The sequence below is a fragment of the Erinaceus europaeus genome, chromosome 16 (assembly GCF_950295315.1).
Source record: "Erinaceus europaeus chromosome 16, mEriEur2.1, whole genome shotgun sequence".
Taxonomy (NCBI): Eukaryota; Metazoa; Chordata; class Mammalia; order Eulipotyphla; family Erinaceidae; genus Erinaceus; species Erinaceus europaeus.
In genome coordinates, this window is record NC_080177.1 from 29183661 (window position 1) to 29210413 (window position 26753).

At 39.2% G+C, this 26753-nt stretch overlaps 1 protein-coding gene across 12 annotated transcripts in view; it reads right to left on the bottom strand.

The window, feature by feature from the left end:
* Nucleotides 1-26753, bottom strand: part of SYNE2 (spectrin repeat containing nuclear envelope protein 2) — a 429917-nt gene that overhangs the window by 315688 nt on the left and 87476 nt on the right. For all 12 annotated transcript variants that reach the window (XM_060174850.1, XM_060174845.1, XM_060174844.1 and 9 more), the window contains exons 4-11: nucleotides 25434-25529; nucleotides 25262-25339; nucleotides 25091-25183; nucleotides 22483-22664; nucleotides 17387-17583; nucleotides 8232-8332; nucleotides 4509-4610; nucleotides 1796-1933 (exon numbers count right to left, since the gene is read on the bottom strand). In XM_060174850.1, the coding sequence (XP_060030833.1) occupies nucleotides 1796-1933; nucleotides 4509-4610; nucleotides 8232-8332; nucleotides 17387-17583; nucleotides 22483-22664; nucleotides 25091-25183; nucleotides 25262-25339; nucleotides 25434-25529 (987 nt within the window). The remainder of the gene's footprint in view (nucleotides 1-1795; nucleotides 1934-4508; nucleotides 4611-8231; nucleotides 8333-17386; nucleotides 17584-22482; nucleotides 22665-25090; nucleotides 25184-25261; nucleotides 25340-25433; nucleotides 25530-26753) is intronic.

The window sequence follows — 26753 nt, forward strand, 5'->3', positions numbered from 1 at the left end:
TCTCTTTCCTCCTATCTTTCTCATTAATAAATAAATAAAATCTTAAAAAAAAAAAAAAACACCAAGAGGGAGTCAGGTGGTGGTGCAGCGGGCTAAGCGCACGTGGCACAAAGTGCAAGGACCGGCGTAAGGATCCCAGTTCGAGCCCCTGGCTCCCCACCTGCAGGGGAGTCGATTCACAAGCGGTGAAGCAGATCTTCAGGTGTCTATCTTTCTCTCCCCCTTTCTGTCTTCCCCTCCTCTCTCCATTCCTCTCTGTCTTATCTAACAACAACAATGACATCAATAAAAACAACAATAACTACAACAGCAACATGAAAAAAAAAGGGCAACAAAAAGGGAAAATAAATAAATAAAATATAAAAAAAAAAAAATTTTAAGCCACCAGGAAAGGTAGAGTCGCCACATAGGACAAGGTCCCAGCAATAACATTGGCGGCAAAAACAAAAATTGTACACTCCTAATAACAGAGTTTTAAATTACACAAAACCAGGTTTGACAGAATTAGTGGGAGCATTCTGCACACTTAATTTTAAGATATATTTTATTTATTTCATGATAAAGACAAGAGAGAACAGAGCTGGTTCAGAATATGTGATGCTGGGCACCAAACCTAGTATCTCAGGCATGCTTGTCCTGCACTCTGCTGCTTCCCTGACTGCTCAACATATTGTAATGCCTTCTCTTAACAAATGTACAACAAACAAGATGTTAGTCAAGGCACAGAAAGTCTGAACACTATAAGTAGCTACAAAATACATATTTGTAAGTGCAAATAGTATATGTACAAGTATACACCATACCAGAGATCTCAATAAATTTAAGAGTTGAAATCACAAATCTATATGCACACACACTCGTACTAATGCTTTCTCCCGTGTTTGTTCCTAACACATTAAGCCTCTAATTGATCGTGACACATGACAACAATCTATGGCAAAGAGGAGGCTGTAAGTCAATCAATATAGGAATAACATACTGTGGAAAAAAACAAGAAATTGGGGCTAGGTGGCACACTTGGTTAAGCGAACATATTACAATGCGCAAGGACCAGTTGGTCCAACAGTTGTGGTTTATTGTTAAGCTGTTTAACAATAAGCAAGGATCAGGGTTCGAGCCCTTAGTCCCCACCTGCAAAGGAAAAAGCTTTGTAAATGGTGAAGCAGTGCTGCAGGTCTCTCTCTCTCTCTCTTTCCTTCTCCTTCTCTATCTCCCCCTACCCTCTTGATTTCTGGCTGTCTCTATTCAATAAATAAAGATAACATAACAGATAATTAAGATATATTTATATGGAGAGAGAGAGAAAGACAGAAGAAAGGCGTCTGAGTGGTGGCACACCTGGTTGAGCACATATTTTACAATATGCAAGGACCCGGATTTGAGCCCCAGGTCCCCACCTGCAGGGGGAAAGCTTTGTGAGTGGTGAAACAGTGCTACAAGTGTCTCTCCATCTTTCTCCCTCTCTGTCTTCCCTTCCCACTCAATTTCTCAGTCTCTATCCAATAAATAAATAAATAAATAAATAAAATAAGAAATTTTTTAAAAGAATGAATGGTAAATAGAAGAGTCTAAGATAAGCCTTCAATTTCTCTAAACTGAATGCTATAAATTCTTACTTTAATTCCGACCACTAAATAAGGCCATGGGAAAAAACACAAGAACACTATCACAGTTTTCTAAAGAAGCATGTATCCTATCTTTTCAAGAACTTCTCTGATAGTCTAAAGCAAGTCCCAATCCCAACAAAACAAAACTGCCCCATAAGAATGTTCTCCTAATCAACATAAAAAGTCACCTTGGAGTTAAGGCCATTCCAGGTGACTGACAACTGTAGCTGGTCTTCATTCGGCTCATCCAGATTGTCCTTTAATGGCAGGATATCCAAAAAGGGCTTTTTTTCTTCATTGAATGACTCCAAATAGGATAGTAGGCTCTATCATTAAAAAAAAAAAAAAATTAAAAAAATAAATGTATTAATGAAAATGCCTTAGTCAATCCATAAAGTGTGATCTCTTATTGTAAGGTCTCTAACTATGAATTATATTTAATTTTTGACTTAAAGTTAAAATTCCTACAGTTCAAGATTCTCTCACTGATCTGGTTCCTATCTTCAGTGTACACTGATAACTTAGTGGGTGGTATCAAAGAAACCTAGGTCATGGCTTGTGTCAGCATTGCTGTGTTTCTACTGAAATGTCAGGGTTATGCAACTCTAAAGCACCAATCATGAAGCTACATGGAAAGTGTGAGTTTGTTCTCTCCAAATATGAGTTCACAACAAAACAAGGATGGACAAGAGTGAGAACTAGGTACCAGTAGTCAACCTGTACAAACCTTTTTTTGATGTGATATCCCTATGCTTAACTGAGCTTGAGCCAATTCCTCCCACATAAGTTCACACAGACTTAAGATACTTTATCAGTTAAATGTTGACTGGGCATGGTATATAGCAACAAAGCAAAGGACTCTGGGGAGGAGGGGGTGAAAGGACTGGAAGAGAACTTTGGGGTCCTGGTGCATAATAAAATTACACTCAAATATCAATTACTGCACTGTAGAGCATTAAGTCCTCTCAATTAAAAAAAAGAAAAAGGAAGGGGAGATAAAATCCAGTATCATGTACTATTGTAACTCTTTCTGATCAATTTTATTTCAGAAATTTTAATATATTACTAAATCAATAACATGTGAGAGCAAGATAGTTCCAATGGACACTAAACATCTCATCAATGAAAAAGCAATTCTGCGCAGGGACCGGCATAAGGATCCCGGTTTGAGCCCCCGGCTCCCCACCTGCGGGGGAGTCGCTTCACGGGCGGTGACGCAGGTCTGCAGGTGTCTATCTTTCTCTCCCCTCTCTCTCTGTCTTCCCCTCCTCTCTCCATTTCTCTCTGTCTATCCAACAACAAAGCAACGTCAACAATGGCAATAATAACCGCAACGAGGCTGCAACAACTAGGGCAACAAAAAGGGGGAAAAATGGCCTCCAGGAGCGGTGGATTCATGGTGCAGGCACCGAGCCCAGCAATAACCCTGGAGGGGGAAAAAAAAAAAAAAGCAATTCTGATCAAAGCTGAGAGGAAAGAAACAAAAAACTCTACACAGTTTCACTGGAGAATATCTCTTCCCTTCTTTCCCTATGACTCCAAACTGAAAAGGATAATGTGGCTAGAATGTCACAAAATCCACTAAATGTTACTGTGGCAAATACATTGTTTCAGCAAACAGGAAATGGAAGCCTAGAGGTGATAAATGCTCTACAGGGTTAGAAAAACAAAATCCCCAGCTAATTATAAGAAAAGGGACTGCAACCTTCACATAGGTTAGTCTCTTTGAAGATGGCACAGGGAGTAACTGTTAACCCTAGAGAAGCATCATGATACAAAGAAAATTAGGTTTTAAAGATAGACTTCTATTCAAACCCTACCTCTACCATTCAGTAAAAAAACGTAATCTAAGGGTCAGAGGGTAGATAGCATAATGGTTATGCAAAAGACCCTCATGCCTGAGGCTCCAAAGTCTCAGGGTCAATTCCCTGAGCCACCATCAGCCAGAGCTGATTAAAAAAAAGTGCTGGTTAAAAAAAGAGGATTATTTTGGGGGGTTGTATTATGTGGAAAACTAGGAAATGTTATGCATACACAAACTATTGTATTTACTGTTGACTATAAAACATTAATTCCCCAAATAAATAATTTTTTTAAAAAAGTAATCTAAGGCCAAGCATTTAATCTCTCTGATGTGTCTTCATCCAGCAAAAATGTAACAGCAATCGCAAACTCAGCAAGATGCTATATCATGTGAGATGTCTGTCAGTAAAGTGTCTGGCACATCGCAGATTCAACATGTGGTGACAACAGCACCTACTGTTGTTATCCCCCTAAAGAACTCCTAGGTTGACTGTTAAAATTCTGGGGTGGCTCCAATGCTGATTTTCTTATTTCCTTTGCTCTCAATATTGGTTTTGCTCTAAATTAAGGGCTAGAAATTTGTATTGTCACGGTCAGTCAAGATAGTAAACATCTTAGGCTTTGTGGGTCAATAGCTTCTGTTATAATGGTCTAGTCAGGATTGTAGTGTGAAAACAGCTACCGATAATAATTAAAAGTGAGCGTGATGGCTCTATTGCAGTAATCTTTTAGTTACAGAGACAGGTGGTGGGGCCCCAGCCTACCATCAGCTAATCTCCACTCTAAAAACCTCACCACTCAAAGTACTTTAAGGGACAAAAAGAACCATCAGTGTCACCTGGGAACATGTTGGAAATAGACTCTCAGGCCACACCCCAAGACAACTGAATGAGAATCTGCACTTTCATAAGATTTCCAAGTGATTCATTTCCAGTGATTTCCACTTAAAAATGTGAGAAGCAATGTCCTAGAGTTCAACCCTAACACTTGAAGTTCATTTAGTATTTACATTATTAGCTTTAAAAGACTTCTTCTAGAAACATTATAAGCCTCCCTAAGAGTAAGCTAAAATAAATTTCTATTTACAGCCATACTTACTTCATACTTTTCTGAGTAGGTCTTATTTTCTGAATCCTTTAGCACATTCTGTAGTTTTGTCTCTTGCTGAGCTACCCAGGCCATAGCTTCTTTCATCTTTCCCTGTAATTCACACATATATACACATTTCAAACTCTATCCTAAATAGACCTGGTGATTTAACAACAAAATTAACAACTTTAAACATCAGCAAAATAATCATTACACACCAATGATTCACTGTGCTAAAGAGAAATTTTGCTTATTCACATAACACCTTAAAATTTAAAATGGATCAAAACCAGTATCTGCACATAATAATGGGTTAAGAGAACAGAACAAGCAAGTACCTTCTTTCTGGTTTATCTACTTTCACTGTTCTTAAATTCTAGACAATATTGTTCTAAATTACTTCTTTATAGTGTCATACTGAATTTTACTTTCCAACAAATATATATACAAGACAATTCAAGGTGTACACATTTAACAAATATAATAACATAAAAAAAGAGTCTTAAAATGATTCTACTAAAGGTTTTGATTATCTCATCATATGGATTCGAGCAAAGATTATTTCTTCGTTTAGGTCATAAGCTTGTCTACATTTAGAAGCAGTTTACTGCTGGAGGATAAAAAAGAATTTAAAGGCACTTCTCTCACATCTTTTCTTTCTAATAATCAAGAGTGTTTTCTATATATTTTCACTTCCAGTTTCATGGACAAGTGGATTTTAATTTTCTTTTTAATATGAGAATTAATTAGAAAAGAGCCGCTCCTCAGCAGGTCAGAAATAAGAGAATTTCTAAGTCTAAAACTCAGTTTGATCTCCTTTTCAGAGCCAACAACAACCTGGTTTTGTACCTCAAACATAACAATTGGGGAAATGTGGGTCTAAAGTTGACAAATAAAATAATAATATAACTGCATGAAAGCATGTCCAAGAGAGCAATTCAAATAAAATATTAAACATTTTGCTAAAGTCACAGCATTCATTTATCTTCATAAAAGCAGAATTGTTTTATTTCAGCTCAGTGATTTTTGTGGAATTTCTACCCATAATCTTTTGTGTGATTGACTGAAGAAAAATGAATAATCAAAGGAGAATCTGGTAACTTAAAAGTATCTGATCAAACAAGGGTGGAGAGTAGACTATAAAACTTCCATCTATCTGACTGATATAATGCCATTTATATGTAAGCAGAGAGTGGGTAAGATGGAAGTATGCTAAAATTAAACTAAGGTGATGGTTGCACAATCAAATAAGTACATTAAAAAACCACTGAAGTGGGAGTCCGGCGGTAGCGCAGCAGGTTAAACGCACGTGACGCAAAGTGCAAGGACCAGCATAAGGATCCCAGTTTGAGCCCCCTGGTTCCCCACTTGCAGGGGAGTCGCTTCACAAGCAGTGAAGCATGTTTGCAGGTGTCTGTCTTTCTCTCCCCACCTCTGTCTTCCCCTCCTCTCTCCAATTCTCTCTGTCCTATCTAACAATGACATCAATAAAAACAACAATAAAAAACAACAAGGGCAACAAAAGGGAAAATAAATAAATAAGCATAAAATTTTTTTTAAAACAACTGAAGTTTATTATTTATCTAACTTTCTTTTTTGTTGTTGCTTTTTTTTGTTTTGCCACCAGGGTCATTATTGAGATTCATTGCCAGTACAGCCACATTTTTCATGGTAGTCATTTTCCCTTTTTCTTTCTTTTTTTTTTTAATTTTTTTAAAAAAATTTTTTATCATCTTTATTTATTAGATAGAGACAGCCAGAAATCTAGAGGGGATGGAGTGATAGGAAGAGAGACAGAGAGACATCTGCAGCCCTGCTTCACCACTCACAAAGCTTTCTCCCTGCAAGTGGGGACCAGAGGCTTGAACCTGGGTCCTTTCACACTGTAACATGTACTCTCAACCAGGTGCACCACCACCACCTGGCCCCTTCCTTTTTCTTTCTTTCTTGTCCTTTTTTTTCTTTATTTTTTTAACTTTATTTAATTCAACAGAACAGAGAGAAACTAAGAGGAAAGTGGGATAGAGACAGAAAGAGATACAGAGAGACACCTGCTGGACTACTTCACCACTTGTGAAGTTTCCCCTCCACACAGGTGGAAACCAGAGGCTTGAGCCTGCCTGGGTCCTTGTGCATGCTAACATAAGTATTTAACCAGGTGCACCACCACCTGGCTCCTTTGTTGTCTTTATTATAGAGATAAAAACAGAGAGAAACAGACAGACAGACAGACAGACAGAGGAAAAACATCAGCAGCACTGATCCACTACTCATGAAGCTTCCACCTTCAGATAAATAACAAGACTTGAACAGGGTCCTTGCACATGGTAACATGTATGCTCTGCCAGGTAAGCCAATACTCAGTCCTTCAATTGTAAACATTTAAATGGCTGAATTTTATGGAATTGAATTCCTCCACAACAAAGGTGTTAAAAATTACAACAGACAAAAAAAAAAAAAATGACAACTATAATTTTGTAACTTAGTTTTGAGGTAACCCTGAAATATATATATGTATATATATAATTAATTAATTGGCTAGAGAGTGAATGAAAGCAAGAGGGGTGGGGGTGATAGAGAAGAAGAAAGACATCTGCAAAATTGATGCACTGATTGTCAAGTTCCCCCTTGCAGGTAGGGACTAGGAGCTTGAGCCCAGGTCCTTGGTCATTATAACATGTACCCTCCACATGTACCCTTCTGACTGGGGACAGAAAGATAGACACCTGCAGATCTGCTTCACCTATTGTCAAGTGACACCCCTGCAGGTGGGGAGCCGGGGACTTGAACTGGGATCCTTACGCCGGTCCTTGCGCTTTGCACCATGTATGCTTAACCCACTGTATAAAGTGAGTTAAAATGACTCCCCAAATGAGTTATTTCAAGCCATTTAATAAAGAAAATAAATCACCAAAATTAACTTTACCATAAGAAGAATGAGCAAAACTAATGTACAGAGAAAGAAACCAGAATACTGGCTGCTTATATCTGGAAGTGTAGAGCGGAAAGTGGTACAGTGGATCAGGCTGAGTAGTAGAACCGCTTCACACCACACTGGAGTATGACTTACATAGTGTATGCATTTGCCGAACTTACAGAATTATAATTGCAAATCATTCTTTTAAAAATTTTTTTGGTATTTATTTATTCCATTTTGTTGCCCTTGTTTTATTGCTGTAGTTATTGTTGTTATTACTGATGTCGTTGTTGTTGGATAGGACAGCGAGAAATGGAGAGAAAAGGGGAAGATTGAGGGGGAGAGAAAGATAGACACCTGCAGACCTGCTTCACCGCCTGTGAAGCGACTCCCCTGCAGGTGGGGATCCGGGGGCTCGAACAGGGATCCTTCTGCCGGTCCTTGCGCTTTGTGCCACATGTGCTTAACCCGCTGCACTACCGCCCAACACCCACAAATCATTTTTTTAAATTGAAGTTAATGTTCAATTTATTTGAAAAAAATCAAATGGAAAAACTTTTAAAAAATTAGCCACTAGCAGAAAAAAAAAATAGCTATTAGGGGGAGATAGCATAATGGTTATGCAAAGAGACTCTCATGCCTGAGGCTCCAAAGTCCCAGGTTCAATCCCCCCACACCACCATAAGCCAAAGCTGAGCACTGCTCTGGTGTCTCTCTGCATCTCTCTCAAAAATAAAATAAATTAAATATTTTTTAAAAAATTAACCACTAGTAGGAGACAAAGCTGAATTTGATTGGTGCTTATAAAGGCATACCTGAGCTTTATCTCCAGTCCCAAGTTTATCCTTTGAATACTGGAGAAACTGTGCAACGTAGGTCATGATTGACTTCTCATCAGGATTGACAACATCCACATCTGCAAGATACATCACTCTTATCAATTAGCTATACATGTGATTTACTGTAAATAACACTCAGAACAGGCTGGTCAAAGGACAGTCTTGAAATGACGCAATGAACTACGCGATTCTGTAGCCATATATGCCTTTGTTCCAAAGGCTATGGGGTGGATAAAGCTCCAGTCTAGAGTTAGAGAGCTAGTTAAGTACTGCCAGTTGTATATGCATGATCTTTTTTTTTTTTTTTTGCCTCCAGGGTTATCTCTGAGGCTCCGTGTCTGCACTTTGAATCCACTGCTCCTGAAGGTTATTTTTTCCCTTTTGTTGCCCTTGCTGCTTTTAATTGTTGTTGTTGTTACTATTATCATTGTTGTTATTGCTATCATTGTTGTTGAATAGAACAGAGAGAAATGGAGAGAGGAGGGGAACACAGAGAGGGAGAGAAAGATAGACACCTGCAGACCTACTTCACCCCTTGCCAAGCTACTCCTCTGTAGGTGAGGAGCCCGGGGCTTGAACTGGGATCCTTGAGCCAGCTCTTTTCCTTTACACCATGTGTGTTTAACTTGCTGTGCTACCACCAGGGCCCCTGATCTCAGAATCTTAATAATAAAATGTGGGAGGCAGTTCGAGCCCCCGGCTCCCCACCTACAGGGGAGTCGCATCTCAAGCAGTGAAGCAGGTCTGCAGGTGTCTTTCTCTCCCCCTCTGTCTTCCCCTCCTCTCTCCATTTCTCTCTGTCCTATCCAACAACGACTTCAATAACAACAACAATAATAACTACAACAATAAAACAAAAAAGGCAACAAAAGGGAATAAATATTAAAATAATAAAATGTCATATGTGTGCTCCATGTAGGAGGGAAAAATAGTGAAAGCAAATGAAAGAAGAACATTAAATCTTCCTTTTTCTTGAGACAGTGCAAAAAAAATTCCCCAAAAATATAGGAACACACAGCAAATGGAATCCACTCCCAAGACACTGGTCACAGCAATTGTGAAGTAAAGCATTTACAAAAGTAGATGGGAAATTTTCTCAAGACATCCAGGTTTCATTCATTCATACATTCATGAAATAAATATATTTACTAAGAAAGAGTCTTCTATGGGTCAAGCTTGGTGCTGTGCTGTAAGATCCATGGTTAAAGTTAGCTTGGATAATGCTGAATTGGACTGAACATATTATAAATCCCTTAGTGCAGAACTTTCCAAGCACATAATAAATCCATTAGACCAGAATATCACAAAGCAGAGACTGCAATATATTACAGACAAAATAAATACACAATTCCAGAGGTCTCTTAACATGTTACCAAAAGAAGCAATGAAGATTACTAAAAAGTAAGTCTTCTCTGTCTACTAATTCAGTTAAATGCTATTCAATAAAAATGTATGAATAAGGAGTCGGGCAGTGGCGCAGAGGGTTAAGTGCACGTGGTGCAAAGCACAAGGACCGGTTTAATGATCCCGGTTCGAGCTGCAGGCTCACCATCTGCAGGGGAGTCGCTTCACAGACAGTGAAGCAGGTCTGCAGGTGCCTATCTTTCTCTCCCCTTCTCTGTCTTCCCCTCCTCTCTCCATTTCTCTCTGTCCTATCCAACAACAATGACATCAATTACCACAACACGGGCAGCAAAAGGGAAAATAAATAAATATTTTTTAAAATGTATGAATAGTCAGCAAATGCAGGTGATAAGCAGGGACTAGAATGACAAGCAGATCTCCTGTCCTTAGGACTTTATGTTTCATTACTTTAGTCATTCAACAATAGATGCTAGAGGGGCCAGGCAGTGGCGCACTTGGTTAAGCGCACACACTACAGTGCACAAGGACCCGGGTTCAAGCCCCTGATCCCCAACTACAGGGGCAAAGCTTCACGAGTGGTGAAGTGGGACTGCAGGTGTCTCTCTGTCTCTCTCCATCTCTTTATCCCTTTCCCCTCAATTTCTCTCTGTCACTGTCTAATAAAAATAACTAAATAAATTATAAAAAAACAATAGATGCTAGAAACTTGAGCAGATATTGGATGCTTTTAAACATTATCTGCCCTCAGAAGGTTTACTCTGGGGGTGGGAGGGGATACAAACCATAAGCAAATACAATGATACACTACTCAAACCACAGTGAATATGTTTACTAGATCCAGTAAGTTTTTCTAAATTTGAGGGAAAGTGAATTTAGTCTAAGAGTGTTCTGCAGACAAATTGTACCCATGTGCCAACAACTGTACCATTAACCCTCTATTAAAATGATTTTTAAAAAAAATGCTCCACTAGGGAAAGAGAGAGACAGGCTGGGAGTGTGGATCAACCTGTCAATGCCCATTCTCTGTTCAGCAGAGAAGCAATTACCTTCAACCTTCTGCACCCCACAATGATCCTGGGTCCATACTCCCAAAGGGATAAAGAATAGGAAAGCTTTCAAGGGAGGGGACTGGATATGGGCCTCTGGGGTTGGGCATTGCATGGAAATTTACTCCTCTTTTCCTGTAATCTTGTCAAAATTTCCATTTTATAAAAAACAAATAAATTGGGGGGGTCGGGCAGTAGTGCAGTGGGTTAAGCACCCGTTACAATGCGCAAGGACCCAGGTTCAAGCCCCCAATCCCCACCTGCAGGAGGAAAGCTTCACAAGTGGTGAAACAGGGCTGCAGGTGTCTCTCTATCTCTCTCTTCCTCTCTATCACCCTCTTGATTGCTGGCTGTCTCTATCCAATAAATAAAGATAATAAAAAAAAATTTTAAATAATAAATTGGGGGAAAGTGATAAAAAGGTGAATGTAGTCTATATCCAATAATAATATTCAAGGCAGTAAGTATATACAAGTACTAATAAAAAAACTTGGGTTGAGTATTAATAAAGAATCTACGAGTTGGGGCCAGGCAGTGGCGCACCTGGAATTATAGTGTGCAAGGACCTAGGTTCCAGCCCCTTGTCCCCACCTGCACGGGGAAAAGTTCATGAGTGATGAAGCAGGGCTGCAAGTGTCTCTCTGTCTCTCTTCCTCTCTATCTCCCCACTCCTCTCAATCTCTGGCTATCTCTGTCCAATAAATAGATATTTTAAATTTTTTCTAAAAAAGAATCTACAAAATGATGTATTCTCTTTTACTAAAGCAGCATGAACATCAAAAGGCACATAAAATAATGAAACTCAAAGCCCAATAACTCTTCACAAAGCTTCTCATTGCATATAAAGTTTCACATGAAAAGTGAATGTTGTAACACTTTAATTTAATGTAGTTCTCTTGTTCAAATACGTCATGGTGTTTGGTTTACATGATTAATCACAAGGCATTTCATGCTTTAAACTATTATTTAAGCTGTTTAAAATGAATGATGAGCAATTATTCAAACAGTGGAAACTTGTTTTTATTGTCTAGCCCATTAGTTGCCTAGTTACTTTCACATACTAACAGAGAAAATAGTTCACACTCATAATAAATGTTTGAAGGCTCATGCCATGAAAGAAGTATTAAGAGAAAAATAGAAATGGGAAGTAAGGAATAGAGCAAAGCATTAAGTAGGAGGCTAAATAAGAGGAAGATAACGAAAACAGAAACACTGAATCTAGGAAAAGCATACAGGATGAGCCTGGAACATCAGAAAGTATCAGTAAGTTTGGACATGACAAAAACAACAACAACAAAAAAAAGGTAGTGGGGCGGTAGCACAGCAGGTTAAGCGCACGTAGTGCAAAGCACAAGGACCCTAGTAAGGATCCCGGGTAGAGCCCCTGGCTCCCCACCTGCAGGGGAGTCGCTTCACAGGCGGTGAAGCAGGTCTGCAGGTGTCTTTCTAGCCCTCTCTGTCTTCCCCTCCTCTCTCTATTTCTCTCTGTCCTGTCCAACAACAACGACAACAATAATAACCACAACAAAAAAAATGCAAGGGCAACAAAAGGGAATAAATAAATATATAAAAGAGAACAGGAGTAAATGGTCAGAGCACTGAGCTTTAAAAAATAAAAACCCTCTTAAAAAGCTAAAGCAAGGGGAGTCGGGCGGCAACGCAGCGGGTAAAGCACACATGACCTGAAGCACAAGGACCCGCATAAGGATCCTGGTTCAAGCCCTCGGCTCCCCACCTGCAGGGCAGTCGCTTCACAGGCGGTGAAGCAGGTCTGCAGGTGTCTTTCTCTCCCCCTTTCTGTCTTCCCCTCCTCTCTCCATTTATTTCTCTGTCCTATCTAACAACGACGACATCAATAACCACAACAATAACTACAACAACAATAAGAAACAACAAGGGCAACAAAAGGGAAAATAAATTTTAAAAAAAAACTAAAGCAAAATTGAAAATAAAATTAGCTCATCTCTTAATCCTTAGTTGAATGGGAGTTGGGGGGTAGGAGATACATTAGAGGTGGGTGCTGTGAGTTATAGTTATACACATACACACACGTATGAAACTATACAAATCATATAATTTTGTAAATTGTTCTTAAATCATTAGTAATACAAATTATTTTAAAAGAATGCTTGAGCCAGGGAGATTGTTGTAACAGCCAGCACATGAGAGAGCAACAAAAATAAGTGAAACTCCCTCTTTCACAAAAAAGAAGTGAAAATTCAGATGGAGATGACCCAGCAGCAAAATACATGAACCATACGTGTAAGGCCCTGGGTTCATTTCTTAACACCACAAAGATTTTATTTAATTAAATAAACAAATATTTTGAATTTGAAGAGTAAAATAAGCAAAGAAATATTAGATTATATTTCATAAAATAAGATCCCCTTGATAAATAGCTGGATAACTGAGTGAATAAAGGAATAAAAAAATAAATTTATGTAGACAATGTATATTCAAGAAAGGCAAGGAAAAAAAGCAATCAAACTGTTTCTAAGAGTTTGTGAAAACTATGATGGAGATGGGAGAAAAAGGGTGGGGGGGGTGCCACAGAACTTTAGTGGTAGGCACAGTGTGGAAATATACCCCTATGATCTTATAAAGTATTATTAAGTTACTAATAAAAACGTAACAACAACAAAAAGACAATAAAAAAAAGCAATCACAGCTCCCTCAAGTGTGGGCTGAATGCATTATGGAGACAAAACAAAGAATCACTTTACTTGGGGAAGCACTAAGTCAAGTAATCAAGGTTAATGTCAACAGTGATGTCATGTTAACAGTATGCTCCCTTGATAACATGTTATGAGAATGGCACTTTAACACTGTGATCTTCCTCCTATGAACTTCCTCCTATGAACATACTCCCAATATAGTAGAAAGAGAGTTAACAAATTCCAGTACTGGACCAACCTACAAAAACAGGTGACCAGTAATCTTCAAAACAGTCAAGGTCACCAGGAAGAATAACAATCTGAGAAACTGTCAGAGTCATGAGGAACCCAAGGAAGCATGGCCACTGAATGTCATAAAATATCCTCAGCGGAGTCTTCAAGAGAAAGAGGCACTAGGGGAATACTAGGGAAATACAAATAAAGCAAGGTTTAGGGAGAAAGTGGTGACTTACAACCATGTATGAGAGTGAAGTTATGCCCCTGAAATCTGTTAAGTTTATAAAACACTGTGATTAACTAATAGGTATTAGAAAGGGAGTATTACCTTACAACAAAAGTACAGTGCTAGTAATGTAAAGTGTTAACAAAAAGAGAAATTGAGTATTTGAGAACCTACTGCACTATCTTCCCTTGAATCTAGATGTGTTCTTAAAAAAAAAACTATTATATTGGTGTATTACACCAAAGTAAAAGACTGTGGGGTGGGTGCAGGACAGAGTACAGGTCCAAAAAGGATGACAGAGGACCTAGTGGGAGTTGTATTGTTATGTTGAAAACTGAGAAATGTTATGCATGTACAAACTATTGTATTTACTGTCAAATGTAAAACATTAATCCCCCAATAAAGAAATTTTAAAAAACAATTAGAAATAAAAAGGAATCAAGTTCTAAACTTGACTATCATGGTGGTTACAAGATTTTTAAAGTTATATTAAAAACCAACAAATTATTACAATTTAATGGGAAAATCGTATGATTTGTGAATTCTATCAAAATAATTTCTAGTATCCTTGATGATAGGCAGCATTTACACTTTTGCTATTAATAATCCAGTACAGTGGGAGTCGGGCTTAAGTGCACGTGGTTAAGCAGGTTAAGTGCATGTGGCAAGAAGTGCAAGGCATAAGGATCCTGGTTTTAACTCTGACTCCCCACCTGCAGGGGAGTCACTTCACAAGCAGTGAAGCAGATCTGCAGGTATCTATCTTTCTCTTCCCCTCTCTGTCTTCCCCTTCTCTCTCCATTTCTCTTTGTCCTATCCAACAATGACAACAACAATAATAGTAACTACAACAATAAAACTACAAGGGCAACAAAAGGGGATAAATAAATATTTAAAAATAATAATAATCCAACACATTTTACTATAAGCACAATCATTGGCAAGATGCAGGCAGAAATACAAAGGAAAACAGCCTGTTTTAGCCCTCATGGAGGTTTAACTAGGGGCTGTAGGGTAGGCAGGGGAAGGGAGAGAAAAAACTGAAAGAAACATCTTACTTAGAGCAGAATCAAGGAAAACACAATATAGAATAGAATACAAGAGAAAGATGGCGGACTGAGAAGCTGCTAGTGGCTTGAGCTCTGACCACATCCTCTGGAAACGGTAGGATTTTCTGCCTTTAGTAGGCCAGTCAATAAAGGGTCCTAGTGGTGACACCAAGAAGGTGATTATAACTTAATTTGGGTTAAAAAACAGAGTAGAAAAAAAGAGAAAATTTTTTTTTTCTTTTAAATTATTATCTCCAAAGCGTACCTTCTCCCCCTTCTCCTCCCCCATAACCAGTCCCTGGGGACAGCTCCTAGCAGGCTCCCCTGCTGAGCTTCTTTCTTTACCAGGATTCCCATCCCACCAAGGAGTATCATTCATTCTAAGTCTAGTCCCTTCTGAAACCTCTGGCCCAAACAGTGTGCTTTCACTAATACACGTTTGGGAATTATTTTGGGGAAGAATTCTGACTCAGAGTGGACTCTCACTGCAAGTATCTCTGCTCAACTTCCCTTCCTCCTTTAGCTACCCCTAGAAAATACAGTGGATAGTAGATTTGCATAACTGTCTATTTCAGCTATCCTTGTCTAGTCCTGAGGGGTTTTTTTGTTTTGTTTTGTTTTGTTTTTCTTTCTTAACAATCAGCTGCCACTGCTCACGAGGTTTGAGGTAATCTCGGACATGGTTTTTTGGACCCTGCTCTATTTTATTATTAATATTATATAAAGGCATATATCTCCCCCCCCCCCTTTAGGTTGATCAGAATTAACTCTGAGGGTATCTTTCATTGCTAGGGTAGTGGGCATCTTATCTATTGTGGGAGGAACTTGTCTCGTTACTCCTACCTCCTCTACAGACTCTCCCCTTCCTCCTCCTCCTAGCTAATAAAAAAAAATAAAATACAATTAAATTAAATTAAAAATAATCAAAAAACACTTTCCTTTCCTTGTAATTGATATGCAGACTCTCTCAAAAGTCTAGACCAAGTAGATCAGAAGCAACCAATAGCACAGCTATATACAAGATACTGGGTACTGTACAGCAAACCATAACAAAAGGACTTTTCAAAGTCAACCCAATTACCAAATAATGTGATGATAACATTAACTATCGATTGTCTTTTGGAACCCTAAGACAGCAGGAACCTCACATCTCCACTATAGAGCCTCTACTTCACCCAGTCCTGGAACCCTTGGATAGGGCCCACTTTCCCGTATGCCTCTCCCAATCCATATCAAATAATATTGCATCTTCCGATCACAACCTAATCAACGCAACAATGGCCACCTCTACATGCTTCACTTTAGACTGTGTCCAGAGACTTCACGTGTGGAATGACAACCCTTCAGCTTCATTACTCGGGTGAGACCTTTCCTTTCATAGTATACTCTAATTCCATCCCAGGTGGTTCACTTTCTAACAAAGTCTCAAAACCTAGATATACACCAGTTTCTGTGAGAGAGAGCATATGTTCACACGTATCTGTAAACTACTGCAAAATATATACCTGAAAGCAGAAGTACACTAGAGTTTGCAGTGAGTATCCCCCTAACACTTCCTCTCCACTATTCCAAGCTTTGGGTCCATGATTGCTCAACAATTTGTTTGGCTTTGTATGTTAACTCTCTTTTCAGTCACCAGGTTCCAGATGTTATCAGGATGCCGGCCAGGCTTCCCTGGACTGAAGACCCCACCAATATGTCCTGGAGCTCCGCTTCCCCAGAGACCCACCCTAATAGGGAAAGAGAGAGGCAGACTGGGAGTATGGACCGACCAGTCAACGCCCATGTTCAGCGGGGAAGCAATTACAGAAGCCAGACCTTCCAACAACCCACAATGACCCTGGGCTCGTGCTCCCAGAGGGACAGAGAATGGGAAAGCTATCAGGGGAGGGGGTAGGATATGGAGATTGGGTGGTGGGAATTGTGTGGAGTTGTACCCCTCCTACCCTATGGTTTTGTTAATTTATCCTTTCTTAAATAATAATAGAAAAAGAATAGAATACAGGAAAATTAAAGCAGAGGCTCACACTACTCACGAGAATAGCATTGCTGCTTTTTGTTGCAGCTTCATCCCTATAATTACTGAGGTTAACTAACTGGCAGAAATTCTTAATTTTATGAAATCTAACGGCTTTATGTTAAACCTTCTAGGACTAAAGTACAATGTTACTTTCGTTTCTTTCTAGATACTATTTTCAAATCAACTTCATACTGAATTTCTTTCCTTTTTTTTTTTTTTTCCACCAGACTTTTTGATGGAGCTTCATGTCTTCATGATTCCCTCACTGGCAATTTTTTTTTTTTTAAGACAGAGTGTGAGACACAGAGAGGAAACATGCAGAGACAAGAGACACAACAGCATCACTCCACCACTCACAAAGCTTCTTCGTGGCATGGTGCTCTCATGTGGTAGTTAAGGATTCAAACCTGAGTCCTTCGCACAAGGTAAAGTACGTGCTCTACTAGATGACCTATCTCCTGACCCACAAAATTAGGGGTTTTTTGTTTGTTTGTTTTGTTCATTTGTCTATTGTTTTTAAAAACACTTGTTTACCTTCCGGTTCCAGCAATTTGGGTATTTTTAATTCTCGTTCTGCAATTCTGAAGGCCTCGTTCAGATTGTCCTTGTTGGATCTATGCTTCACACTCTTCATGTCAATCAGGTCTGGTCGCAAGGCATGAATTATGGCTAAAAAAGCCATGCCATTTCTCCAGCTTGTCTTAAAATCTGTCACATTGACAGACTCATCACTATCACAAAAGGACAAAAACATGATTAAGTGCTACTATAAATAGCATATCAAAGCACTTCCATTAAAACAAGTTTCAATAAATCATGCTAGGATAATACTTTAATCTAGTAGTCAAGTTAAGTGTCAAGTTTGTTGAAGCTTGGGACACCACAGAGGACTGGTTCTCGGGGCCTGACTCCTAGACCAGCATCAGCCTCACCTGGGCTACAGGTTAAAAATGCAAATAAATAGAACATTCTGACACATGCTACATGATAGACACTAAGAATAATATACTGAGGGGCCTGCAAAATACTTCATTTGGATAGTGTGCTGCTTTGACCCAATTTTGAGACTGGTCCCCACCATGTTGAAAGAAGTTTCAGTCCTGTGGTCTCTTTCACTTTCTCTATCTACCTTGCTGCCCCTCTGTCGCTATTTTAAAAAAGGGGGGGGATACCACACAGAATAAGACAGTCATAAATGTGCAAATTCTGTATTATTCTACTCATCTGAGGTATCCAGAGTGGTCAAATTAATTCATAAAGAAAGTAGACTGGGGGGGCCAAGCGGTAGCGCAGCAGGTTAAGTGCACATGGCGCGAAGTGCAAAGACCAGTGTAAGGATCCTGGTTTAAGCGCCTGGCTCCCCACCTGCAGGAGGGTCGCTTCACAGGTGGTGAAGCAGGACTGCAAGTGTCTATCTTTCTCTCCCCGTCTTCCCCTCCTCTCTCCATTTCTCTCTGTCCTATCTGACAACAACAACAACATCAATGTCAACAATAACAATAATGACAACAACAAGGGCAACAAAATGGGGAAAAAAGGCCTCCAGGAGCAGTGGATTCATTGTGCAGGCACTGAGGCCCAGTGATGAGCTGAGGCAAAAAAAAAAAAGTAGACTAGGGAGCCAAGTGGTAGTGCACCTGGTTAAGCACATATGTTACAATGTGCAAGGACCCAAGTTTGATCCCTTTTCCCCACCTGCAGGGGGAAAGGTCTGCAAGTGGTGAACAATGTCTGCAGGTGTCTCTCTTTCTCACTCCCTCTTTATGGTTGTATTTATCCAATAAATATATATTTTAAAAAATTTTAAAAATAACGGGTGCCAGGCGGTGGCACACCGGGTTAAGCACACATAGTTCAAAGCACAAGGACAGCATAAGGATCCCGGTTCGAGCCCCCAGGACCCCACCTGCAAGGTTAAGGTTAGGGTTTAAAAAAAATTTTTAAGTTATCTTTATTCATTGGATAGAAACATTCAGAAACAGAGTGAAGAGGAAAATCAAGAGGAGGAGAGGGGAATGAATAAACATTAAAAAAAAGAGGAAGAGAGACACCTTTAGGACTGCTTCACCCCCAAAGCAGTTGGGGACCAGGGGCTCGAACCTGGGTTCTTGTGCAATGTAACATGTGTGCTCAACCAGAAGTACCACCACACAGCCCCTAAAAATTATCATTATTTTTTTATTATCTTTATTTATTGGATAGAGACAGCTAGAAATCAAGAAGAAGGGGAAGATACACCTGCAGCACTGCTTCACCACATGCAAAGCTTCCTCTCTGCAGGTGGGGACTGGGGGCTTGAACCCTGGACCTTGTGCACTATAACATGTGCACTCAACTAGGTATGCCTCCTAGCCCCTAGAAATTATTTTTTAAAAAGCATGTTATTCAAAATAGTACAATGGTGTCATAGGTTAGATAATATTTGTGTCTTGTGTAAAGACATACATACCTTGGATCCTGTCTCTCCCACCTTTCTATCTCCTCTCTTACAGTGTTTCAGCCTCACTGGCTTCATTCATGTTTTTTCAGCAAGCATAACCTTTTTAATCCATCTACCTGAACATTCTTTCTCTGAGAGCTCCACTCATCTGAAATCTCTCCTTTCATTCAGCCTCATCTTAAAAGTCTCCTTTTCAGAAAGGCTCTATTCAAGAGCAACTACGGTTTCCTTTAATATCTCATAAATACATGAGGAAATTCAGTGGACTAACTTAATGTAGGAAACAAATAATAAAAGCTACTCAGGAAATAGCCTGAACCAGGTGACCTGGGTTTTACTGCATCACTTAGGAAACAAATATCTAAACTATGACTTTGACAAACTGCATAGTTGCCAGTAATGTTTGTTTTGTTTGACAAATACTTAGGTGCTGCCCACTATGCCCAAAAACTTCCCAGTGTTTTAAACAAATAATCAAAAAACCAAAAAAACAAAAAGCTAATGGGAGTCGGGCGGTAGCGTAGCAGTTAAGCACATGTGGTTGCGAAGCACAAGGACCAGCATAAGGATCCAGTTCAAGCCCCCGGCTCCCCACCTGCAGGGGAGTCTCTTCACAGCCAGTGAGGCAGGTCTGTAAATGTCTCTTTTTCTCTCCCCATCTGTTGTCCCCTCCTCTCTCCATTTCTCTCTGTCTTATCTAACAATGACAACAACAGTAACTACAACAACAATAAAAAGGCAACAAAAGGGAAAACAAACAAACAAACAAGCAAACTAGTTACTGGGCACTGGTGAAATAGGTCCCTTGCTGCTTTTTTCATGTGTCTGACTCAGTTTCTAGCCTTGCCCCCACTGCAAGAAAGGAAATGTCACAGAAGTTTATACAACATTCATGCCCAAGGCAGCATAACTTCCAGCTTCTATACCTGGCACAATCACAAGTCAGAGATGAGGGATGCACTAGTTAACAAACAAACAACAAAAAAATACACACACACTTAAACACATAATAAGCTTATGAAGTAAGTCTACATTTTATGACTGAGGAAATTTGAATAGAAAGAGATCAGTGTCTAAGGTCGCTGATCAAAAAGTGCAGGAATCAGAAGTCAAAACCAGGTATTCTGGCTTGAGTGTGTGGCTTAGATACTAAGCTAAATTAATAGCTAAAGGGTAAAGGTTAGGGTGGAAGAAAGGGGAGGGGAGGGTCATCCTGGAGGTGGAGGGGGACAGAACCAACTCAAGCATTTTATTTCATAAAGCAGTTGGCTGTGGCCGGGGCAGGCAGTAGAGCACCTGGTTAAGAGCACACAGTACAGTGCACTAGGACCCAGGTTCAAGCCTCTGCTCCTCACCTGCAGGGGGAAAACTTTATGAGTTATAAAGTAGAGCTGCAGGTGTCCCTCTGTCTCCTTCTCTCTCCAATCCCCTTCCCCTCTCAATTTCTTTCTGTCTCTATCCAATAATAGATAAAATAAATAAAATAAAATAAAATGCAATTGGTTATATACTAGATTATCTCTGAACTGAGGAGCAGAAGCCAATAATGCCAAGGCTATATAGCTGCTAGGTTATACAGATGACTGCTTTAGGCTCCATCCTGACTGGCAAAATCTTAGGATAATTAGGAACTGTGAGTAGGGGCTTGATTCATCTACTTTTGAAATAAAAAGGGAATATGGTACCACACTGAAGTGCAAGAGAGTCAAAAGATTACTGAAATAAAAGTTACCAAATAATGCTACCAATTATGACCAATGTCAGGATGAACTCTTGATTACTAATTCCTTGTATTTTATTAAGTTTAGTATAAACAAACACTATAACTGAAAAATAAAGAAAACCTTGGGACAAAAATAAATTGACAAAAATGATTTTTTTTGTAAAAGGTCAAAGTTCACTTATACACAGATGAAACAATCTGAACATGGCGCATCCTTGAGTACAAGAACCTGGGGGTAAGCCCTGTATCCCCAACAGCAGTGGGGACGCTTCATTAGCAGAGAAACAGGTCAGCAGGTATCTATCTTTTTTCTCTCCTCTCTCTCCCCCTTTACCATTCTCTTTGTTCTATCAAATAAAAATAGAAGGAAAAAGAAAAAAAGGAAAGAAAAAAAATGGCCACTGGTAGCAGTCGATTCATAGTCCTAGCACTAAGTCAGCAGTAACCTTGGTGGTGATGATAAAAAAATTTTTTTTAAAAAGTCAATATAAAGTACAATGCTTTCCACGCATGTTGTGCTTTAGATTTCAAAAACTTAGGGCTAACAACATAGCTCACCCAAGAGGGTTCTTGGTTAGCCATGTGCACAACTCAATTTCAAGTTCAGTTTCCACCACACAAGTGGAAGAAACTTTGTTGCTGTGATCCCAAAAGGCAATAAATAAATAAATAAATAAGGAGTTTGGCAGTAGCACAGCGGGTTAAGCGTACATGGTGTGAAGCGCAAGGACCAGCGAAAGTATCCCGGTTCGAGCCCCCGGCTCCCCACCTACAGGGGAGTTGCTTCAAGGTGGTGAAGCAGGTCTGCAAGTGTCTATCTTTCTCTTCCCCTCTCTGTGTTCCCCTCCTCTCTCCATTTCTCTCTGTCCTATCCAACAATGATGACATCAAGAACAACAACAATAACTACAGCAACAATAACAAACAACAAAGGCAACAAAAGGGGAAATAAATAAATATTAAAAATAATAATAATAAATAAAATAAAAGCTTAGGAAGGTGAAATAAAATTATATAATATGTGAATGTTCATAGACTTAAAAACAAAAGCTGAGAATGAAAACGTCTGGAGCAAAAATTAGCACCTTAAACTAGGAAAGAATTGCTCAGAAACCCAAATTTTGAGAAAACTTAACAAGATTTGAGTCTTTTTACTCAGATAAGGCTATTGTATGACTAGGAATGCCTTTTAATCTGTGGACCGTAACAGAGCATCTGTAGTTGGGAGAGAGATAGCTTGCCCAAATAATACCGCCTTCTGGTCTTCAAAGAAAGCCTGAACCCACAGACTTCCATATGTGGAAGATTCACTGTGAGAAAAGGGGAAATGGCAAGCATTGTTTTTATGAGAAGGAAGTGTTAGGGTGACTTTCATACTTAGCCTAATTTTTGGATCTGGGATAAGATCTGTTATGTTACCAATACAGCTGCCCTGCCTGTCTCCTCTGCTTAGAGTAAATGACTTACGTGGCACATTGCTCTTGAGCCCATGAGAGAAGAGCTTTTTTTGCAGACATCTGCCATCTTGCTCGAGTTTTGGAGCATTTCTTAGCTGGAGGACTTGAGGTAGGAGATGAGTCAACTGCACTCACACTATCCAGGGAAGGTGAATTGTAACTGCAAGAAAGAGTCTGGGCAAGTTTCTCAATCTAAGGAAGAGATAAGAAACATTCACATATATAGAATCTTAAGTTTGTAACATTGAAGCAAAACCTGTAGCCAGAACAAGACCTTAGGTATCAATCAATATTAATAATAATAGGGGTTTACTCATAAAATGAGCTCTATTACCTGAGAAATGCAAATAAAGACAATAGTGAGATACCACTTGAGTCCTATGAGAATATCATACATTTGAAAGGGTAATAACAAATGTTGGAGAGTAAAGGAACCCTTTACATTGCTGGTGGGAATGTAAATTGGTCCAACCTCTGTGAATAGCAGTCTGGAAAATTTTCAGAATGCTAGAAATGGACGTACTCTGTCACTCAGCAATTCCTCTCCCATTAAAATAGCATTTTAAAAGATTATATGCAGAAGTTTCATCTTAAAGCACAGTTCAATTTTGATTTATGGTTGTCTCAAGTATTGAACCTGGGACCTCAGTGCCTCAGGCAAGAGAGGTTGTATAAATGGTTGCACTATCTACCTGGCCCAATTCATCTTTTTTAAAGAAAAAATACAGGGGCCAGGTGATGGAACACCTGGTTATAGTGCACAAAGTTCTAGCCCTGGTCTCCACTTGCATAGGGAAAGCTTTGTGGGTGGAGAAGCAATGCTGCATGTGTCTCTAGGTCTCTCTTCCTTTCTATTTTCCCCATTCCTCTTGATTTCTGTCTCTATCCAATAAATAAATAAAATATTTTAAAAAGAAAAAATATACAGATATAGCTTAAGCATTGTCTTCCACTCTTAGACTCCAGTTGCTTCCTTTTCCAGAGGAAGAAACTACAACCCTAAATTTAGTTTTCATCATTCTCATACATATTATACTTTTACTTATAACTACAAATGTAGGTAATCCAGAAATAATATAGAGATTGGTTTTGCACATTTTAAATTTTATGTAAGTTGGCTGTTATTTTCCAGCTTTTCTTAAACAAACATTTGTTCTTTCACACAATTTTGTAAATTTTTTTCCCCATTTATTTATTTATTGTTGTTCCTGGGGCTTCACCACCCTGGGCCAACTTTTTCAGTTAGAAATAGAGAAATAGAGATAGAGAGATTCAGTGGAATACACCACAGCATCAAAGCTTGTACCAATGCCATGAGCAAGGCAGGTGCACTCCTAGTGAACCTATCTTGCCAAGTCCCTTAAGTTATTTTAAAAGTAATTACAGAGGAACCAACCCCCACTACACTGAAACAAGCTTCAGTAGTGTGTTTTCTCTCCTTGTCTCTCTCCTGGAGAAGAAAAGTCATTATAGAAAGATGGAACAAGCAGACTTTTAGAAAGTTGTAGAATATCTTCACAAATTCAGTATTATAAGCCTCAAAGAGAAAGAGAGAGAGAAGAGATGATATCAGAAGTGTTGTAATATTGAAATTACAAACACATCATCATTACTTTATTGGGATAGCACATGGTACCTATAGCTACTATGTATCTGAAAATGAAGAAAACCTATAAATTAAGTCGTGGGACAGAACTAGACACTGCAGGATTATTTTTAAATATTTTTATTTATTTCATTATATTTCTTTTTCATGAAAGAGCGATGGGGGGTGGGGAGGGACTAAAACCAGAGCACTGCTCAGCTACTGTTTCTGGTGGTGCTGGAAATTGAACTTGGGACCTCAGAGATTCAGGCATGAAAGTCTTTTGCATAAACATTATGCTGTTTCCCCAGCCTAAGACTGTAAAAATTCTTTATGTTAGATAAGAATTCTCAATAACAGCACAGGTTTTACCAAGTTTAATAGGTCTGCTTTCAAGAACTTATTCCAGAATTTTCCTACCATCCTGTCTTCCAAAATAAACAAATAAAGCTAAGAAAATTTATAATGGTAGGTTTTATTTAGACTGGTGCTAAAAATGGAAAAAATTCAGGATTCCATAACAATCCTCATTCAATTTTCAGTTTAAAAAAAAAAAAAAGAGCGGGAGTCGGGCCGTGGCGCAGCGGGTTAAGCGCACGTAAATAGCCTTACGCAAACAGCCAGGACCTGCGTAAGGATCCCGGTTCGAGCCCCCGGCTCCCCACCTGCAGTGGAGTCGCTTCACAGGCGGTGAAGCAGGTCTGCAGGTGTCTGTCTTTCTCTCCCCCTCTGTCTACATCTCCTCTCTCCATTTCTCTCTGTCCTATCCAACCACGACGACGACATCAATAGCTAACAATAAATACAACAATAAAACAACAAGGGCAACAAAAGGGAATAAATAAATATTTAAAAAAAAAAAAAAGAGCAAGATTTCTACTATACATTTGCTACCTGTCGAGATTTCTAGACTATCCTATTTCTGAAAGAATCCCTGAATCTAGCTTCAAGTCACACCTACTGCAATAGACTTACTTCATACTGTGTGTGGTAATTAGAGCAGAAATAATTTCTGTATCATCAAACTACTTACATGAAAGTGCAGTATAATTGTCCAAATTAGGCCAAGAATAATGGATGGGTTCCCATCTATAATATCAGTAACATGAATATTAATGAGCTTGATCTGAAAAAGAAGAAATGCAGGTTAATATTTCACAGCATTCATCTCTCCAGTGAATTTTCACGTGAAACTCATACTCACTGATCTTTTTTGTATGAATGTCAAGGCATGTTCTATATTGATTCTACATTGGAATGTATTTGTCCCTTTATCTCGAGGCTATGAAAATCAAGCAAAATACGTTATTCAGAAATATTAAGGAAAAAAATGTCTAATCAACATGATATTTCTTAGCATCACTTAAAAAACTTACCAGCTGTTGTCCTGAGAGTACTTCCAGCAGGTCCAGGAGGATATGCCCTTGTTTAATGTCTGTGAATAGGTCTGATACAACTGAGGGAGGGGTGTGCTATAATAGGTAACAAGAGAGACAACCATTCAAACTTTATTCTAAAAGTACAGTATCTTTCAGAATCCCACAGGTGTGCTTTGTATTTTTGCCATAGCTAATATTTGATAGTAGTTTTCCTATTTTTTAACAGTATGATAAAGGACACACAAAACTCCCTAGCAAAACATAATAAGGGAAGTAGTAAACAATTTATCGCAAAGTTCCAATAATGCACCACTCTTTCAGCTTTTTCTGAAAGCTCAGAATAATCTGTTCATTAAGAACATTTCAGAATCAGATGGTAATGGTCCATTTGAGAAGCAGATTACATTTCTGAATTAGTTTGGTTATGACTTTACCCTTTTAAGAAGTAGCAAGATCCATAGGTCAACAACTATATTGTAAATCCCCATGCTCAATAAAGTGATTTTTAAAAAAGAACAAGAATTGTGTTGGGATGAGAAAATCAGCAAGAAAATAAGGACACTTAGAAATAGTAATAAGTGTAGGGGTGAACTAGAAAAGAAGTGAGGGCAGGACCATTAAAAAAAAAAAAGGAAGATAGATCTATTGACAGTGAGGCATGGCTAAGGAGTAGCAGCTGCTGTGTTTCACTCTCCTGGCTCAACTAGGAATAGCAAGAGGATCAACTAAGAACACAACAAGATAAGACTAGGATCACTCCAGAAACCCACCAAGCCACAGGTAAGTGCAAATACGTGTGGCTTATGGACAGAGGGAAGTAAGGAAAGATTCCTGGGGCTCAAAGTCCATACCTAGTCGGAAGTGGCTGGTAGCAGTCTGGCAGTCTGCCAGTTGAAACACTAGCTCCAGTCTGAGTTTTATTAATAAAAAGACTACTGAGGGAGTCGGACAGTAGCACAGCAGGTTAAACACACATGGCGCAAAGCGCAAGGACTGGCATAAAAATGCCGATTTGAGTCCCTGGCTTCCCACCTATAGGGGGGTCGCTTCACAAGCAGTGAAGCAGGTCTGCAGGTGTCTGTCTTTCTCTCCCCCTCTCTCGATTTCTCTCTGTCCTGTCCAGCAACATCAGTGGCAACAATAACAATAATGACAACAAAAGCAGCAACAAGGGCAACAAAATGGGGTGGGGGGGGGATAGCCTCCAGGAACAGTGGATTGGTAGGCACCGAGCCCCAGCAATAACCCTGGAGGCAAGAAAAAAAATTAAAACGACTACTGAAGGGAGCAGAACTTGCTCCTCACCAATATAAAACT